The following is a 20,435-nucleotide window of genomic DNA, read 5'->3' as shown; positions in this document are numbered from 1 at the left end:
CAGCTGTTTTCGTTGTGATTCTCAAAAGGCATATTTCGGTCCAAGAGAGATAACCCTTTTTAAAATGATCATAGCGTACCACCACAAAAACATGTCTCTTCACAACCTGGTAAAATCATTCACAAAATATCCAACATTCGGAATTATTTTGGATTTCTTTGATGACGGAACAGGTTTTGTCCCTCTTCGCCAGTGGTGGAGTGACACCTCCGGATAATAAACAAGGTGATCATGAGATTGGGCGCCTTTAGTTCGTCAAGTATAAAGCGTGTGTGATGATGATAATGAGTATAAGTGGGTTTAGTTTTACGCCTCACTCAGCAACATTCCAGCTATATGGGGCGGTCTGTAAATATTTGAACATATATCGAATCTGGACCGGTTATACAGTGATCAACAGCATGGGCTTCGATCTACGTCGATGATAATGAAGATGACGTACAGGTTGAAAGGTGCTGTTGGAAACAGCCAAGGACCTGAAGCTGGGTTTTATGTGTCAAATGGAGTCGCTGACTAACAACAGAACGTATACAACTGAACGGTGGTGAACTTTGGTTGGAAGATCCGAGCAACTGCATTATGTAGTGTCGCTGTAATCATTATGGATTTGACAATTCTACAGATGACACAGGATCAGGATTTATTGACATATGTATGTTAATAGAATAACGCCATTATCAGTATAGACTAGACACATGGTCTAAGTCTGCTCCTGATCTGTGGTCTGTTGTTGGTGTAGGCGTATTCGAGAACTTCAAACAGTCGGGGGTCATGTCTCCTCAGGTAATCTCTTGAAGCTGCTTCGGAGGAACACGCTCCTGACGTGCCACACCTGAAACGAACAATCAAGATTTATCTTTTAATTATCATATACATTATAAACGTTTGTATTTTTAAAGATCATGTTTAAAAATACAACTTTGTAACCTTCTACGTTATACAGGAATACATGTAGTATAATTGAACCACACATTTATTACGAACTCTCAAGAGGATTTGAGAGAAATAAAAAAAGTTTGAGAGGAACATTCAGTAAACGAAACAGTAACAAAGTCCTTAATCACACCGACTCCAGAACGATATAGTTGAAAGTGGGCAGATGTTTACTCACATGTTCATTCCTGCGGAGACGTCAGTTCTAGTTATGGCCATAAAGAAGGAGGAAGTTGCCTCTGCCCAATACTCTTCCTCATTCACCATCCCATACACACCCAGTGTCCACAGACGGTTATTGTAGGCATTGCTGTACGCAGCACTAACCTGTAACCATTGCAGTCCTGGAGAAGTGACATTTAGGATTCCTCGACGGGTTTCTACTATTCGATTATTAAAGAATCACCATGTTTTGAAAAGTATGTATTACTCACAGATAACATTTATAAACCTTTTCTACATTTTAGAACAGGTAATCACAAATTGCCAATAGAAAACTATCGCTGGTCGAACATTCCTCGTGAAGAGAGATTTTGTACACTGTGTAATTCTCAACAAATTGGCGACGAATTCCATCATTTATTTAGATGTAAGGCTGTGGCGAATGAACATTCTTCATTTCTTAGTGATTATTTTCATAAATTCCAAACATGTCAAAATATAAACAACTTGTTGGGAATACTAAGATACATGTCCAGAAAAAACTGTCAAGATTCTGAACCTTGTTTACGCCATCTTGTTGTAATTCCTGCATACCTTTGTGGAATATGTAATTCATATACCACCGTTGGTGGTTCCTTTGAGCACTAAAAGTGTGTGTGGCTGAACCTCATACCACTATGGATACCAACCACACAAACAATCTCTGGTTCAGTTATTATGATGTTAGAACACTATTCTATCCGAAAGCCTAAAGAATAGTTGTACTGTTATTCAGGGCGTCGGTACCATCACTGATTTACAAAAGGAACACTATCTGATGATCGGCACTCTGCCGAAAGATTGCATTTAGCTTGAATTGAATTATGTATCAATTATGATGTTAATGAACAATTTAGCAAATTTGAAAATGTTGAACGTTTTAATCCAGTATTAGCACACTTGAGAATGTACATCGCCATGTGTAATAAACAAGTACAGGTGTATGCTTCGTTTTTATTTGCAATGCTGATCTATCGTCCGACTATCATGCCTTTAACGGACGTTTAAAACTTACAAACTTGTTTGTAAAGATATGAGGCAATAACATGGTACACAAATGTCGGTATATCTCTCGGAAACTTCGAAATATTCTAGAGACAATACACCGAACCAGACAACATACAGTTTTGATCACACAGACAGTTTAGACACATATTGTAATCTGCACTAGGACATATGTACCTTGAACAATATGAACTGCACGCAATGAAAATCAGAAATATAGCTGATACGTTGAGCACATCAGGTTAAACAAATTTTTACCACAAATGGAAGAAAATGGTGATTAATTGAACAATGTATTATCAGTGTTATGAAGGTGTGTTTTGTTAATTTATATGTCACATTAATTCCATCCAAACCTAGATAAATTCGCAGCTTTGTTAAATAACACAAACCGTCCTATGCTTCAAAACCTGTCCATGTTTACTTGCTATGCCATGTTGTTTAGAACAGAATATATCTTAGAACACAATGTAAACTATAGTTGATTACTGTCTCTTTTTCAAGTATATTTTATGTGCGTGTAAATATCGATGTAATAATGGTTTTTTTGTACTACAGGCCTGTGGTCTTTCAGTACCGGAAATAAAATAATCCGTCCTGTTAAAGGACGCGTCTTAATGAGTGTATTTTGCAACTGACCATTCCTGTTTCAGTGGATGAGTGAGTTTAGTTTAACGCTGCAGTCAGCAATATACCAGTTATATGGCGTCGGTCTGTAAATAATTGAGTCTTGACCAGACAATCCTGCGTTTAACAGCAGGAGAATCGATTTAAGCATTTGGGATAAAATGACACTTGTCAGCCAAGTCAGCGAGTCTGACAACCGATCCCCTCGACTCTTACCACCATCATGGGTTACTGAAGATCAGTTCTAACCCGATCTTCACGGGTTCCTCTTTTAGAAAATAACTTTTTCTTGGTGGAAGATAAAAAAGATCAAAACAAAAGTTCACTGGACGTTTCGTTTAAGAAAACTGCAGTGAAGGAATAATAATATGCTATGCTTAAGCCATGCTGATAACGTTCATGCAAAGTGCTTTTAATTGTCTGGTTTTGATCTGTTAGCACGATAGTAAACGTGCATTTTGAAAGAACTTCAAATTATAAACATTAAAGAATGTAGTCTTACATGACAGTCATAGCTTTTGGCATAGCAGGTGACAGGCGAACAAATTTAGAGAAAATGAATCGGTGAATGTCAAAGGTATGGTTCAGGAATGATGTGATAAGGTCTTTCGTACAAAAATTCAAGCTTCAGTCTATCAGAAATATGTTTGACATGATGAAGGTCAAGTATTGTGCTACTTTGTTATGTCGGCGTTAAATAATGAACTGCAGGAACTTGTTTAATCCTTCTTTTCTATCGGTATTGTCTATAGCTCTGCACTATGTATAGTAATAGACAGATGTGAATATTTAAAAACCCATATTTTATCAATTAATTCTTTCGATTCGTGATGTTGGCATTGGCATACTATCATTATTACAAAGATAGCGTATTGGCTGTCCTCTTTAAGACCATGTGGTCTTGTTACTCCCTTTTATCATCACAGAAAAAGTGTAGGCCTCCCTATAACCATGATCAGAGGAACTTATCTACATTACCTTGCTCTGCCAATATCTGGGCATGTAAAACTTTGTAAGATGGCCAAACTCGTGGACAAGGATATTCTCCTGATGTCTGTAAATGTCTTGGGCGTCACACAACACATTGTCGTCAAGCACTGAGCTACGCGAATTGGTTAGACCAGCAATGGTTGCAAACTTCCGGTTGTCAGCAGTACATGTGTGCCTGCATGATCCATCGCATCTACCTGGCATCACATAACATGGAAATAAGGACTTTCGCAAAATGGAGCACCTTGATCCCCATTCCTCTTAGGCTACTTTCTGTCAAGGTGTGATTTAATGTGTACACAATACACTAATACAAGCCCCGGATACATAGAGTTACCTCCTCTGTGAAAGAGAATGGCACCTATGATATAAACATACAATTTCAACTTCAAGTAGGAGTGATGACAGCAGACTGACAGACTTTAACCCGTCCTTTCGCAAGATACAATCGCACGGATGATAATACCGAAGTTTAAGGTGCAGCGGTAGTCTTTAATATAGACGTATTACGGTTTTAGAGCGCAGCCATGGACAAATGGACAGAAGAATACCAGTTTCAGTGAAAATATGGCAACACATATAAAATATAATGCAACACATTGGATGACGTCCATTAGTCAGATTTTAGACACACCGAAGCTCAGCGGACTCGAGTACCATCCCATGACTATGTGCTTTCATTTAACTCCTTCATGATCAGTGTGATTTGTGTGTCCCCATACCTCTACAGGCTGGAGTGTCAGCAAGATTGGCGTTTTCTGGAAAGACCACCATCCCCTCGGACTTGGAGAAGATCCCCACGCCATGGGATCTGGCGAGACCGTTGAAAACATCATCAGGCATGTTCCGTACCATCAGGCTTACAACGAGTGCCGCCTGGAAAATACATTATCACAACAAAGAACAATATAAGCAAATCCCCATGTACATTTCTGTATGCATGGTTCTATATTATGATAGTTCAGACATCATGACCAACAGGAATATGTGTCACTGGGAGTGTTACTGAGTTGTAACAAACACTTGTTCTGTTTTCTACACAGGTACAATTTAAGATCGTGTGTCAGTACGTACAGGGTAATAAGAAGCTAGCCATGTCCAAAATCACTGCATGATATGTCTGTACGTCTGGGTATGAGATAGCTCATGCACGTCTATCGTTACCTGTCTCTGTATCACCCTCGTGATCAGGAGATACGAAACCTTTGGCTTCCTTCTCATGACCTATCATTAACCGAAGACTATTGGAGTTTTAAGATGTTCTGGTCGGACGACACATTCTGAAGTGATTAATCAATTAAGACGGATCGAAGCAAGTTTGTATTAAAAATACGACACAACCGATTCCATACATTTTGTTGCTAAAATCAGAACCGACTATATGAGTCCCATTACATCAAAATTATATATCATAGAAATCACTTAATAGTGACAAGAGGTGTTGGCATGACATTTGGAAGAAAATCTCAAGTGCTGTTATACTCAATGCAATAATAATCTTAACCCCGATCCAACAAATTTGACGACCTATTTGAAATACGTTTTCTTAAACGTTGGAAGATGTATAGACCAAATAATGCTCACCTTGTGTAGTGCCTCATCCGAGACGTGATTGGTGGCTGTGATGGTGATGTATGGGCGGTCATTGAATGAGTGGTCATTTATGCCGCCGTTGTGGGTGACGTACTTGTATCTGAACGACGTTGCTGCCCGGTAAGGGACTATCCATTCCGTTCTGACAGGAACATGCACAGATAAATTGTGTGTACAACGATGAAGGGGTTTTCACAATCGTTAGAATCAAGAGTAACGGTGATGTTTCAAACAATTGCTCAAGCCAACACGCAACATCTTGTTTCGTGTACTCCCTTGCGTCTTTGCGTTAATCAGACTGATTATATTTCTCAGTAACATAAACTGTTTTGTGTTTATCATAGGGTTACTAACACTGTTGCAAATTGCCGGAAAATACGATATTCATCCACTACATTTACTCACTATGGTAAGCCTTTCAGAAAATAACCAAATGATGGTTATTATTAGAACAAGTAATTATAAGGCATGGTGCACTTGTATGGTTTGGATAACAGTGACAAAATTATCCGCTTAACGATTGTATATAATTTGTGACTGTTATCCCTCGAGAGCGATCCTGAAATAGTGAAGGTACCTGTTAACTACCGCATCCTCTGGGAGCGGCGAATATGCAGACACGCCTGCAACTGATAGAATATGTGATGTCAAAGACATACCATCAATGAAGATGTGGTTGATTTACAACTGGACAAAATTTGTTGATTTATAACTGGACAAAATATAAATTATCCATTCAGTTCTGACATGACCATGTTAAGATAAGAAGCGTGTCCGATGATGTAGGGCTTTTCACTGTCGGTAGAATCAAGAGTAACGGTGAGCTTTCAAACAACTGTGCAAACTTTATATAGTACAACTTCTTTATTTGACTAGTGCCAAGTTTCGATACAGATTATTGTAGCGTTGACACGAGAACAAAATATATAGATGGGCAAGAAACATGAAGTCACTATGACAATGGGGCTTCATGTCAAAAGTAATGGTAATCTCACTCTTGTGAGTTCCTGTTTTGCGTAAACCTGAAGGAAACGTAAAAAATGATCCGGAAACCCAACTGAAAGTTTCTATTTTGTTTTTGTTAGGTTTTCGGTGTCCGGAAACTAAGATATTTTTGCTGTGAATATCAGCTATGCTAGAAAACTAGTGAAAATACTATACTTGCAAGTCAAAGGAATGTGGTGAACTCAGTTTGTTAAGATAAACAATAGAAAAACGATCAAATGGACCAAAAGTGATCTCAAGGACACGGTTGTGCTTGATGAACCCAGGAAATTAGTCTGATCACACAACCGAAAAGGGACAGCTAAACCGCCTGCAGAAATACACATACAGGAAATAAGCAAGCTAATGCCAAAATAAATAAATTGTGATAATCAGGGTCTGATTGCAAATCACTCATGGGACGTCATTTCTTTTACACCCACTCACAGGATCTTAAAAAGGACCAAGTTGGTGGAGTACAAAAGACCAACAAACTATCACCAGTTGGTGGAGTACAAAAGACCAACAAACTATCACCAGTTGGTGGAGTACAAAAGACCAACAAACTATCACCAGTTGGTGGAGTACAAAAGACCAACAAACTATCATCAGTTGGTGGAGTACAAAAGACCAACAAACTATCACCAGTTGGTGGAGTACAAAAGACCAACAAACTATCACCAGTTGGTGGAGTACAAAAGACCAACAAACTATCATCAGTTGGTGGAGTACAAAAGACCAACAAACTATCACCAGTTGGTGGAGTACAAAAGACCAACAAACTATCACCAGTTGGTGGAGTACAAAAGACCAACAAACTATCATCAGTTGGTGGAGTACAAAAGACCAACAAACTATCACCAGTTGGTGGAGTACAAAAGACCAACAAACTATCACCAGTTGGTGGAGTACAAAAGACCAACAAACTATCACCGTTTGGTCGAGTACAAATACATTCGGTAATCCGATAATTACTTACAGAATTACGAGACACTGAATATAATTCGCCGCGTAAGTAAATGATGTAACACTGCGTAACCCTACTATATAGACACACATATACATGGCCTGAATAGACAAGCAACGTCACTCTGTGAGATACAAGAATGACACAAACAAGAATGACACATACAAGAATGATGCATACAAGAATGATGCATACAAGAATGATACATACAAGAATGATGGATACAAGAATGATGGATACAAGAATGATGGATACAAGAATGATGGATACAAGAATGATACAAAAAAGAATGACACATACAAGAATGATGCATACAAGAATGATGCATACAAGAATGATGGATACAAGAATGATGCATACAAGAATGATGGATACAAGAATGATACATACAAGAATGATGCATACAAGAATGATGCATACAAGAATGGTACATACAAGAATGATGGATGCAAGAATGATGCATACAAGAATGATGGATACAAGAATGATGGATACAAGAATGATGCATACAAGAATGATACATACAAGAATGATGCATACAAGAATGATGCATACAAGAATGATGCATACAAGAATGATGCATACGAGAATGATGCATACAAGAATGATGGATACAAGAATGATACACACAAGAATGATGTATACAAAAATGATACATACAAAAATGATACATACTTATAGGCCTCCATCTGTCATCAATGGCAGATTCAGTGCTAAAAAAACATTTGCTGCCGCGAATGAAATGGTTAGTCAGGAAAGACATGTTCGCAGTTGGATGGTAAAGATTAACGATCTTTAATTTGATCTTTAATGGTGTTTTCATGGACGTTGAATCGACGAGCAACGTGATTTCTTAAGCTTGCTTTGACTGGAAAAACGTCGCATTATCTGACCTTTTAACGTGATTATTGCTAGGAGTCTTCTTCAATATCTTCAGATGTACTGCCGTTACTATATAGATTCCTGAACAGCGATCATGCTGGAAACGAGGAAAAATCGATATAAAAACGTCCAAACATCTAAAATGCCCGTAAATGTGTATTTACCTGCGAGACACAAAAGCAGTGCCAACACCATGGTACTCAGAAGGTGAACTGTTTGTGGTGTACCTGTGTTTTATAGTTTTATCAGAAATTTTTATCAAAGAATGAGCTCACGCGTGATAGGTCTGTGATTGGATGGTTAAATGACGAAACACATTTCTGGGATGCCTCAAATACTGACGTTAGTGCTTAGATGTTTTGTGTGACGAATACGCAAGTGCAATGCATGTACGTAAGTATACATGTAACTGAGAAGCTTATACGACACAATATCATAAATTGTGTTACATGTATCTTTTATAATGGTGTTTTTTGTTGTTTAGGCTGCATAGTATTTGAAATGTTAAAACGTGCTACGTGCATGTGTTGGGTGTGATTAATATTTTCCAAGTACTTAATCCATGACCCATATCCTCATATACTCGTTATTATACCTTTACCGATTTAGTTAAATTGGGCAGTGTGTCACTATGTCAAGATGTCAACATCAACATTCGATTATCAAAGTATTTCAGGCCAATTATTCCGGGTTAGTTGACTTCCGAGAGATAAAGAAGTGTTTTATATAAATAGCTGTAAGAGAGGCTGTCAACATTTGTTGCAAATAGGCTAGGATTTACAAGGCCTTCTCAAAGTTCCAGATTTACATCGTTGTCCCTTCCGCCCGTCACTCTGTGTGATGCATAATCTCCCAAAGAAGCAAGCCCCGCTGTATGATTTTACTTTTCATTGCAAATGCAGTTTTTGTTAGGAGACAAAGCGTTAACCCTGGGATGAACTTGAAGGTTGTCTGTTAGGTTCAGGGAGAATCAATACAGTGGACGCTGTCCAATGCGGCTCGTTGTCAACACCGGCATAAAATCTCAGTCACATCTATGGCTCGTACATTTATCACAGTCCGGCACGTTCTCTTGGGGTTTTTTTTCCAAATGATGTGCATACTGTGTTTGCTGTACATGAGCACGTATCCTTAATCTGTTTTAGGATCAAATTAACTTGATGGTTAACAACGTAAGTTCAGTGTACAAACAGACTTCAAATGTTTCGGAACAGATATGCAAAATGTATTAAGATAAATGTGTCCCAAAAACAGTTTTAGCAAATAATTTTATACAATTCGGTACAATCAGTCACATTTAACCCAAAGATAACCGCTTTTAGGTCCATTATCTGAACCGAAAACACACGTTGGATGACCCGTCCAACAGATCCGCCCTTGTGGTGGTTCCAGATATTCGTGAATGCATCTCTACACGTTCTTGTACTACGAGTCTGGGATTGTTAGGACAGAGGTGCTGTCCAGTAGAGGACATTCCCGTTGCTTCTAGCGGTGTGGCTTGAACTTTACTTGTGTAACTAAGCTGAACACTGGTTTGAATAATATGTAGACGGTATTACTGTTGTCAGCTTAATGAATATTCAGATCCATACATGGTGTTGACAAATGAATGATGATAATCTGGGGGCAAAATAGCTTTGGATTGCACGATCTCTCTCCTGAAGTGATACGCATAAGAACAAAACCCAACTTCCAATGGCAACACTATACAGACATGTGAGTGAGTGAGTGAGTGAGAGTGAAACTTATTTAACGGTCACCGTTAGATATGGATTTCATACATAACACCTCTTTTAGACTTTGAACCCTGACTTCCAGTTTAGCAAGTCATCCTCCTAACCTTTACAGAATGATGCTTGAGTCGATTTATGATTGCAACACTATGATGAACATTTAATTTATATATAAATCATTAGCATATAATTTTGATACAGTCGACATCCTTCACCAGCAAATGCAAAGCCAAGTTACCGCTTGTATAATTTCCACACCTGCTGATGCTTGTAAATCCAATCCATACAGTTGTTACGGTTAAAAGTTTGTCATGAGGAAAGGTATAGGACAACCCCTCAGAACCAGCAAAATATAACACTAACAAGTCTAAAATATTCAGCAATATGTATTGAGCAAACAAAAGCAAGCTACAAAGATTCACAATAGAGGTTTCATGTACAATGCGACTAAGTCAAATCTAAAGTAGTGGTTAGCCGAATGATGTACTCCAGTTATCCATGAGTCCCTTTGTCGTCAGCACAATAACCATCCTTTATGTACAAAGCCACTGATTTGTGAATATTCTTAGAAGTTTCTCGCACTCTAATAATAACAATCATTGAATTTTCAGGAAAAGCATGATAAATATGCAAGTATCCCAAGTACACTGTCGTCAGGCTCCCCATTGTTCTCGGTGCCCTTGGTTTGGTACCTCCTGATCTGCGTCAAGAGATCAAGTGCCCGGGTTCTCCACCGGAAGCACGGCCCTTCTGATAGTCTGGGTAATGCAGAAGGCTGCAGTGATGGGGAGCCTTCATATTCTCCGGAATGTTCTTGGTGGGTTCGACTAGGCAGTGTTTCCTGGGAGATGTCCCATTCGCTGTCTGGGCTGCGTGTGGAGGGGGCGAGGGCCCTGAGCTGATGATGAGCCTTACCAGCCTGACTCTGCCAGAATCACCCGAACCCTCTCTGCTGCATATCTATCTTAATCTGTAAAACAAAATAATGTCTATTTGTATTGCGCTGTGTTCCATCCACGAAGGTGCATGCTCAAACAGTCAGAGGTGAAAATTTCACATGACATAAATCCTATTGATAGAATTTTCTGAACAGAAAGGCTTTTAGGTTGGTTTTGAATGTGTCGAGAGTGCAGGATTCTTTAATGCTCTCCCGGTAGTAAACACAACTAGTCAAAGGAGGCAACTCTAGACAACTACCTTAAAGGCCTGCCGCTAAAGTACTAATAGCACTGAAGATTTATGATACGAAATGAGACCCACAATAACTATCACTCAGAACTCTAAACATTGTCACCCAAATAATAATTATCACTCAATCAATAATACAATTTACAAAAAATAAACTCTTGTAACACAGCAGTTTTAGTGCTCTCTATTTACAAACATACAAACTTACCGCCTTTATTAGAGGTAAAACAATATGTATCCGGAGTGAATTCGCACACATCTAAAATAATTTTATATAATTGGGTACAACCATGACAAAATGCCAGTCGGGGCTGGCAGTGATGGCAATGCGATTTCGAAACTGGTACAATGTATTTTCCATGTTGACCGTTGTCTTTTTGAAAGTAAAAGCAAATTAAACCATGCTGTCACGACATAGTGGGTAGAAGGCGCATAGACACTTGCTCGGACTACTACAAGCGGTACATGTGTCAATGAAAAACGTGTCATTTTATTGAAACCAGATATAGATAGAATATCCTCGTATATATGTGTCATGTGTCTTCATATGAATGCATTTTGTTTAATGCATCAGTTCCAATTTTGCACAACAGTACAAAACTAAAGAGTGTCCAAACATTTATTAAGAATCAAGATGTTCTGCAATGACAGCTACATTCTCCTGAACAGAACAGACATGTTGGAGGTTCACGGGGATATTACATTTCATGATAATAATTATAAATACTGGTGGGCGTTACAGCAATGAGAGCAAGTCAGATGGAAACTGAGTCTGAGGAAGCTGAGTAAGCTGAGTAAGAATGTTTCTGAGAAGCTACTGCATCGTGTATACATAGACTTTACGGAGTAGAACAGTAATCCAACCGACGACTTCGCCTGCTTGAAGTCGATAGGTCTTAAATGAGAAAGTGAGGACTTCCTTTTTCCAGCTCAGGACCAGTCACTTTCACAATCTGACTCAATCTGAACTCTGTACACGCCGCAGACGATTCATCGACACAGCAGGAGCTCCAACAAGGAGGCTGTTACAACCGTCGATTAACAATAGAAAACACATCTTGGTTATTTGACTGATCTCACTATCTAGGAAGAGGTCTGAGTCCAGGATAACGCCTCAGGCTTTCACCCTCTCTGACACTGGTGTTTCAGTATCTCCAGTTACCAAGGTAGTGAGTCTTGACTCGAAACGCCTTTACTTTGGTCCAGCCACAACAAACTCCGTTTTTCCAGCATTCATCTTGAGCTTGTTGGCCGACATCCATTTCTGTATGCCAAGGCAATAGTTTGAGCTGCCCGCAGTACCTCAGATTAATTAGATTTAAAGAGTGATGCGAGCTGAGTGTCATCTGCATTTACATGCCTGTTGATCTCCTGTACCTGAATGATTGATCCAAGTGCCTTTGTGTACAGTGCAAATAGAACTGACCCCTGCTGTCTGCAGCTTGAACAATTCACTGGATATGAATATACCATCGAAACACACCGCTGGACACCGAATCGAAAGTCATTTCTTATTTCTCTCTGGTGGTCCATGCTGTCAAACGCCACGCTCAAACCTAACAACACCAGGAGACCAATGTCAGTAACACATCTAAGATCGTTGAGGACTTTCAAAAGGGCAGTCTCCGTACTGTGTTGTGGAGAGTATGCAGACTGAAAAGGCTTGTGCAAATCGCACGAGAGGGTACCAGACGTGGTGCTTGCTGACAGGAAAAGTATAAGAGGTATGAGCTGTATTACATGCTTTCACTATAAGAAATATGAAACTATTATGATACACAAGGATGAACTGTTTATTTCAGTTTGATGTTCAGAATGCTTATGTTCAAATAGATTTGATGACTCTAATATGGAGATGTTTTATCACACATTATGGTGTAGCACTGCAGTCTGGAAACCGGCTGAGGCTGAGATGAGTTTCAGAAAAATACATCCTCTTAAAACATAATATTCCTCTCATACGTTCACCAGCAGCATGTGCAATGCATACATATGTCTTGCATTGTACCTTTGTCATACTTATTGTGCTATTACTTGAAATGATTTTATGCAAAATGACTTAGGTTGTTTTGCTTCTCAGGTCGATTTAGGTCGCTCTGCGACGAAGCATATCCCTGACTTAGGTCATTCTGTCAGAAAACGGAAATTCGATCATCAGTTTCACCCCAATTGCTCTGAAAACCCTTAATGAAACGCAATTACAGTAAAGCATGATGTATATCATCCCACTACGGAGGTCTAACACAGAATACAAGGGCTTCCCCCAATAGTTTTCAAGATACCAGTTTTTCGTCTCTCCTGAAAATTCACAAAAATGACTTATGTTGTTCTGCTTCTCAACCCATTATGTCAGTATTAGAAACGCAGCCGCCTAACATACCTTGAAGTTTTGTCACACTGCTCAGATAATAATATCCATGTGGCGCTGTAAGGTAAATCTTCTGTGCAACGCAATGACGACCGATAAATGACATTATATATTTTATGCTGTCAATTCAGGTCTCGAGAAGACAATTAGATGTCATTTGAGTGTCATTCCTTAGAAGGTGACCTTGATGTGATGGTAATAATGACATTTTTGCTAAAGTCGTTATTCTAATTTCAAGCAATATCAGATTTTCAAGTATGTCTTGACATGCTTCACAAATCGATATAGTGGCAAGCCTTTTCTTATCTCACCATGAATGATCAGTGTTTATCCTGCATCTGTCCAGTGCCAGTGCCCGATAACGTGTTGAATATGTACTGACATACTTCTTACCAATTTAGTCACACACCTCTCGCTTAGTCACATACTTTTCACTCTTTTATTCTCTTACTTCTCACTCGGTCACAGAAATTGTAAACATTTATTCACTCACTTCTCACTCTGTTACAGAAATTGTACTCATTTATTCACTCACTTCTCACTCTGTCACGGAAATTGTACTCATTTATTCACTCACTTCTCACTCTGTCACAGAAATTGTAAACATTTATTCACTCACTTCTCATTCTGTCACAGAAACTGTACTCATTTATTCACTCACTTTTCACTCTGTCAGAGAAATTGTATTCATTTATTCACTCATGTCTCACTCGGTCACAGAAATTGTACTGATTTATTCACTCACTTCTCACTCGGTCACAGATTTCTTGCTCATTTATTCACTCACTTCTCACCCCGTCACAGAAATTGTACTCATTTATTCACTCACTTCTCATTCTGTCAGAGAAATTGTACTCATTTATTCACACACTTCTCATTCTGTTACAGAAATTGCACTCATTTATACATTCACTTGTCACTCGGTCACAGAAACTGGTTCGACTTAGAACTCACTACTGGTGTCATCTACGCAAAATTCTTTCAGCGCAGTCTTCCGCGTGTCATCCGCATCGCCCCAGTCCTAATCTGCTTCTTCTGTGGCGCCCACAAGTTCAGTCAGCAATCTCTGACAGCAGCCAAAGTCACACAGCAACGTTAGATGTAAAGTGGGATATGGTGTAACCGTTCTAGAACTGACCTGGATTATATGTACTATGTTGGAAAGGCCCATGCAACTGTAGTAATTTGTAACTTTGGGATATCTCTGTCTGAATATCTAACACATCGCCACCCCACACATGACTGTGAACAAGAACAACGTAATACACTTGAGACTCCGCTTCACAAATGCATAGCGTTACAGTACTTTAAGTTTCACAAATTGCGTCAGCTTTTTGAAAATAAAATATGATCATTATTTTACTTGATGGAAAGGCACCGTGACACGGTTATTTGTAGCTCTGTCTTCTATATAGACTAGCGAAACGCCACGAACTATTTTTTTTCTGGTCTAAAACAAAACGTGAGCAAAATAGGGCATCATTAATTTTTTTATTGTAAAAAGCAATCATTCAGCAACAGTATTTAATGGATAACAAGATGGAAAACGACGTGACTCGTGGCACGGAGACCTCGGATAGTCCACAGTGTTTCTGCTGACTGGATGCCCAATGCTGTTGGAGCTTGATGACGTCACAATGACGTATCGGTTCCTCAAGTGAGACACCTGTAGATACCGGTCTTCTTGTTGAGCAGTGACCTTAGGTCTACCACTCATCGGCCTGTCTGCAGTACTGACAGTCTGCCGTAGCTGTGGGAGAAGCCTTCTTATGGTGGATTACCGGCATCCCATAGTCCAAGTCATATGCTCTTGTGTTCCATCTGTAACATCCCTCTGCTCTGTTGTTAAACGAGGAATGTTCCTGTTGTCAAGTGATTAAACCTGGTGAGCTTTTAAACCCTAACTTGATATGGGTAATTTTGTGCACAGTTTCCGTTTTATTTCTGTTAATTCGTAAAATACGAAATGCAAGTGCAAATGTTCAATGGGAACAGGCATGTTATGTTCGAGATATTTATGTTTAGCTTATCTCAAACAGACTGACAATTATTTTGACAGTTTAAAGTCGTTTTTAGTTTGGCGGCGTTTGTTTTCGCCGCTAATTTATGATATAATTTCTCCGATCAATACACATTTGCTTTTTTAATACATTTACACTCTAACAACGACGATCTGGAAATAATCGAACAAGAGGCAGAGTTTGATATTGTGAAAAGTTCCGTGGGTACGCTGACTTCCAAAATTCTCTACACGTCCAGTTCACAGTTTACTCTACGGTTTTTGATGTAGCCCCAATGTATTACAGATACGTCATGTTTACGCATTGCAGGCTCATGTACACACATGTTCGCGCACATACATACATACGTACGTACATACATACATGCATACATACGTACATACGTACGTACGTACATACATACATACATACATACATACATACATACATACATACATACATACATACATACGTACGTACATACATACATGCATACATACGTACATACGTACGTACGTACATACATACATGCATACATACGTACATACGTACGTACGTACATACATACATACATACATACATACATACATACATACATACATACATACATACATACATACATACATACATACATACATACATACATACATACATACATACATACATACATACATACATACATACATACATACCAGTAGCATGTACATAGACGGCATGAGTGGTTGGTACACACAGCCTGATACTGTTTCTGATGATAACTACCACTTCACCAACTAGTAACAATCAAGGCCAATGTGACGCACCTTGAATATTGCTGACCTCAACCAAAACGTATGGTGATGGTATGAAAGGTAATCGGTTTCCATTGTGTCTTCCATGTACTTCGCATATGGCAGAGATTTGGACTGATTTGCTCAAGATTAGAATATATACTGGACAAAAAGATTTGAATATATACTGGACACAATATTTAGGGATACTTGAAATTTTGAATTTATGAATAATGATTTATGCATTCATTGACATACTGATAAAATATCAGTGATAAAAATACCAACATAACTTATTTTGTCGAGTGTAGTTAGTTTGTCATATATGTAGTATGTTTCTTTAATGTACCTTCTCATGTCTCTTGTGATTGTATGCACCTGTGGAACATACAACTGTACAATCAAGAATACTGTAGAATACCTTCTACCAACGACTGCCTTAATAACGGTCACGGTTCTAGTACTATCTTTGTCGCAGAGTTATTTATATCGCCATTCAGAACCAAACCACTCGTTACATTGTGACAGAAAAGATAACAATGGCATGGCTTAAAAAAATTCCACTGGAGACGGTGAAGACCTATCCCACGAGATCGAGATTCTGCACGCAAATCCCAAGCACGGAGGCATCATCGTCGCAAGAGTGCCAGAGTGTGATAGGTTTTGCTGTGTAGTTACCAGACACGCACATTAAAGAACGCCATTAAGCTGAACTTGTCGATGTTTTCATAGTTTTGTGTATACAATAAAACACAATGTGCTATTTTTTTAGATTTCATTCTTGTGATTCCATACACGTGTATGTTAATCTACATTTGTACATGTACCTTTGAGACTCAGATTTGACGCTGGTACATCTAGAGTCATCCCTCTAGTATTCCTTTCTCTTTCTACAGTGCATTAATAAGATTTCGCACAAACAAATGACTCGGAATACTCAGTTACAGACTGAAGGTTCCGTTTTATGTGGGTAAAATGCACATATACCAGAATAATATTCCTTTGTTGCTTTCCAAACAAAACCCATTCACTAACTCTTTGGAATCTTCACGTTATCACAGACGTTTGTGAGCTTTGCTGGGAAGATTCGAGATTAAGGGGCATGGCTGGCGAGCTGGCTAAGGTGCCTGACTAATGATCCAGGGACCTGAAGGTGCCGCGATCGAGCCCACCTGTGGCCGGTTGTGAACACCTTAGAGTCAGCTGATTGTGAAGGCTCTTTCAGTGCTGTCACAACCCCTAGTGTAACTGTAGGTATCCCAGTACCCTGTCAGTGCCACTCACGACGTTGGTTGAACTCCGTGCCTAATCACCTCTGGTTATATTCATACTGAACACAAATATATTTGTTGAAATACGGAAACCACACATGGTTGTGTAATCATTATACATTTTTATATACCAAATCTTTCTAAATATATCTGTGATGACCATTTATATAATACTGACATGTTTATCGAAAGCAAGAACATAATATTGTTATGTCTCCAATTGCAGAAACGAAAACAACAACAGTTATTATTATGCCACAATAAGAATGTATTATTGCTTGTACATTTTCATGCACTTTGCCTACAGGAATACAGCCCTTATCTCGTCTGATTAGTCGATTAGATACAAGGTCTAAGTCCGCTCCTGATGTCTGGTCTATTGTTGGTATAGGCGTATTCCAAAACTTCAAACAACTGTGGGTCATGCCTCTTTAAGTATGCCCTTGACGCCGCCTCGGAGGAACACGGTTGGGATGTGCCACACCTAAAATGAAATATATCATGACTACTTGTACATACATTATACCCCGGGTATGTATATGCTTTATAGAGAAAAATTTATTTCTGTACATGGACCAGGGCCCCGTTTCACAAAACTCCCGTAAGCGTAAGATCTCGTAAGTTTTCTTGTAGCCATTGTACCTCCTATACCGTAACATAGGATCTACGGATGCTACGAGAAAAGTTACGAGATCTTAGACTTAGGGGAGTTTTGTGAAACGGGGCCCTGGCCTTTATGATATACGATATACATAAAGATTCTTTTGTTAATGGGCAATTCATAACATCACAGCAAGAATGAGGCTGTAACAATTATGATGTACAGCATAACCATGCGTTCAACTTTAAAGGCATTGTTGAAAGAAACAGTGGACACGTATTTACTCACATGTTCATCCCAGCCGAGACGTCAGTTCTAGTGATAGACATGAAGAAGGAGGAAGTGGCCTCTGCCCAGTACTCGTCAGCATTCACCATCCCATACACGCCCAGTGTCCACAGACGGTGACTGTACGCATTATTGTACGCAGCATGAATCTGAGAGCAAATGAGTGAACGTACGATGAAATAATCTTAAATAATAATAGTACGCAATGAGCTCTTAGAACACAGATTGTGCGGAATTTTCTAGGTGACATTTTGAAGCAACAGATCCGAGCACAAATGTTCAATACAATGTTGGAAAAACCTCATCTTGAGGTGAACCTATAAGTTGTATCACATGTATATGATATCCAGCGTAGGCTCAACACGTTAATTGTTCCCACCTATCAACAGCAATGTTGATCAGCAAGTGCGTTTGTAGAAAAAAAATTAATGACTGAATAACCTGTACTGGAAATTGCAAGACATTCTGTATTGCAATATAAACATGTATTAATAGTGTAATATGTAAATGTGAGCATAATTAGGTTGGAAACTTCAAGCTTCACGAGCGCTTGGAAATGGAAAGATGTTTTCAGAAAACGGAAAACAATTATAAGAAAGAATGAAGTCAGTATTGAAAACAAGTAGAAAGTAACCTGGATGTTGAGTTCCACTAGACATAAGTAAACATTTGCCGCAATAAACAGGGACTGACTAAGGACCATTTCTTAATTGACAAGAATAGTGTTGACGTACGATGAATTGCCAGTCTGGGATATAAACCTAATCGACCATGACATTGGTTAAAACACCTCGAAAAAGCAAAACCAATCTATACACCATCCTGATGGTAAAGTGGGTTCTTTTACTAGGATGTATGCATACATGCAAGTAGAATTGTAACATGCAGCATACCAAACTAGAGCCTCAATGGTGTGATCAAGCGATGGTATTCCAGATGAGATCTTGAGATAAAAGTTTCATTGCTGGCTGTAAAGCTTCGATCATCCAGAAAGAAGCTTGATGTTATGATAGTCAGCCATGTCTGTGATGTTTGATGCAAGACCTTGAAATAGTGGACTACAGTAACATGGTTAAAATTTATTTTTTTCTGTATAACTTTCCTCCATGTTTAGATAATTAATGAATCAATTAATTAATTAACAAAAACAATTTGAATAAGTGATTATTATCCCTTGGTCAGCATCAAGACGACTACCTCCTGCCATGAATGCTGTAGATTCGCTCGTCACGGTATGAATAGTAAGCTTCTCCTACATGCAAACCATCATACGTAAACATTATCTGCATTACCTTGGTATTCCAGCTCCTGGGCATGTTTTTCATTGTCAGATGGCCAAACTCGTGGACAAGAAGATTCTCCTTGCGATTATACAGGTCTTGGGCGTCACACAACACATTGTCGTCAAGCACAGAGCTACGCTGATTGGTTAGACCAGCAATGGTTGCCCACTTCCGGTTGTCAACAGTGCATGTGTAGCTGCATGATCCACCGCATCTTCCTGGCATCATAAGAGAATGTATCTTGGATACTTTCATTGAACTTTGTGAAGATGTATTTTACTCTCACACTTTAGAGACTTCCCATACTTTTGTTTGCAGTATATTTACCACGCTCATATCAAATGAACTTCAGCGATTCAACCAGAGGGAGTAGTGCACAAACAGCTACTCGCTGGATGAGGTACGTTTAGCTGGCTATATGCATATATGTTTTATTGCGTATGATATCATACCTCTACAAGCTGGAGTGTCAGCAAGATGGGAGTTTTCAGGATAGACCACCATCCCCTCGGATTTGGAGAAGATCCCCACGCCATGGGATCTGGCGAGACCGTTGAAAACGTCATCAGGCATGTTCCGTACCATCAGGCTTACAACGAGTGCCGCCTGGAAAATACATTATCACAACAAAGAACAATATAAGCAAATCGCCATGTCGCCATAGGCCCATTTCCGTTTGCGCTTCATTTCTAATAATAATCTATGCTAGTTCTGACATCATGGTCAACAGAACTATTTATGGAGTCAAAAA

At 39.1% G+C, this 20,435-nt stretch overlaps 2 protein-coding genes across 2 annotated transcripts in view; both read right to left on the bottom strand.

The window, feature by feature from the left end:
• Positions 1–687: 687 nt before the first annotated feature.
• On the bottom strand, positions 688–17,108 carry LOC137277379 (uncharacterized). Its single transcript, XM_067809085.1, has 8 exons — positions 17,069–17,108; positions 8,347–8,409; positions 5,927–5,972; positions 5,341–5,491; positions 4,479–4,632; positions 3,740–3,953; positions 1,112–1,255; positions 688–832 (listed from the first exon to the last, which is right to left on the bottom strand). Exons 1-8 carry the CDS (start codon positions 17,106–17,108, stop codon positions 688–690), a joined length of 957 nt encoding a protein of 318 aa, XP_067665186.1.
• A 651-nt stretch (positions 17,109–17,759) lies between these two features.
• Positions 17,760–20,435, bottom strand: part of LOC137279214 (uncharacterized) — a 6,046-nt gene continuing 3,370 nt past the window's right edge. The window contains exons 4-7 of the mRNA XM_067811715.1: positions 20,137–20,290; positions 19,694–19,902; positions 18,402–18,550; positions 17,760–17,996 (exon numbers count right to left, since the gene is read on the bottom strand). Coding sequence (XP_067667816.1) covers positions 17,852–17,996; positions 18,402–18,550; positions 19,694–19,902; positions 20,137–20,290 — 657 coding nt within the window. The 3' untranslated portion in view covers positions 17,760–17,851. The remainder of the gene's footprint in view (positions 17,997–18,401; positions 18,551–19,693; positions 19,903–20,136; positions 20,291–20,435) is intronic.

This window comes from Haliotis asinina, chromosome 3 (assembly GCF_037392515.1).
Source record: "Haliotis asinina isolate JCU_RB_2024 chromosome 3, JCU_Hal_asi_v2, whole genome shotgun sequence".
Lineage (NCBI taxonomy): Eukaryota > Metazoa > Mollusca > Gastropoda > Lepetellida > Haliotidae > Haliotis > Haliotis asinina.
This window is presented reverse-complemented; position numbering and strand designations above follow the sequence as displayed.

What these genes read in the sequence shown, in the direction of transcription:
- LOC137277379 (XM_067809085.1), bottom strand. Translation starts at nt 17,108, where the DNA reads ATGACTCTAGATGTACCAGCGTCAAATCTGAGTCTCAAAG. An exon ending in GTCAAATCTGAGTCTCAAAG is followed by an intron (nt 8,410 to 17,068) that starts GTACATGTACAA and finishes TATAAAACACAG; the next exon opens with GTACACCACAAACAGTTCAC. An exon ending in CGGATGAGGCACTACACAAG is followed by an intron (nt 4,633 to 5,340) that starts GTGAGCATTATT and finishes TGTATTTTCCAG; the next exon opens with GCGGCACTCGTTGTAAGCCT.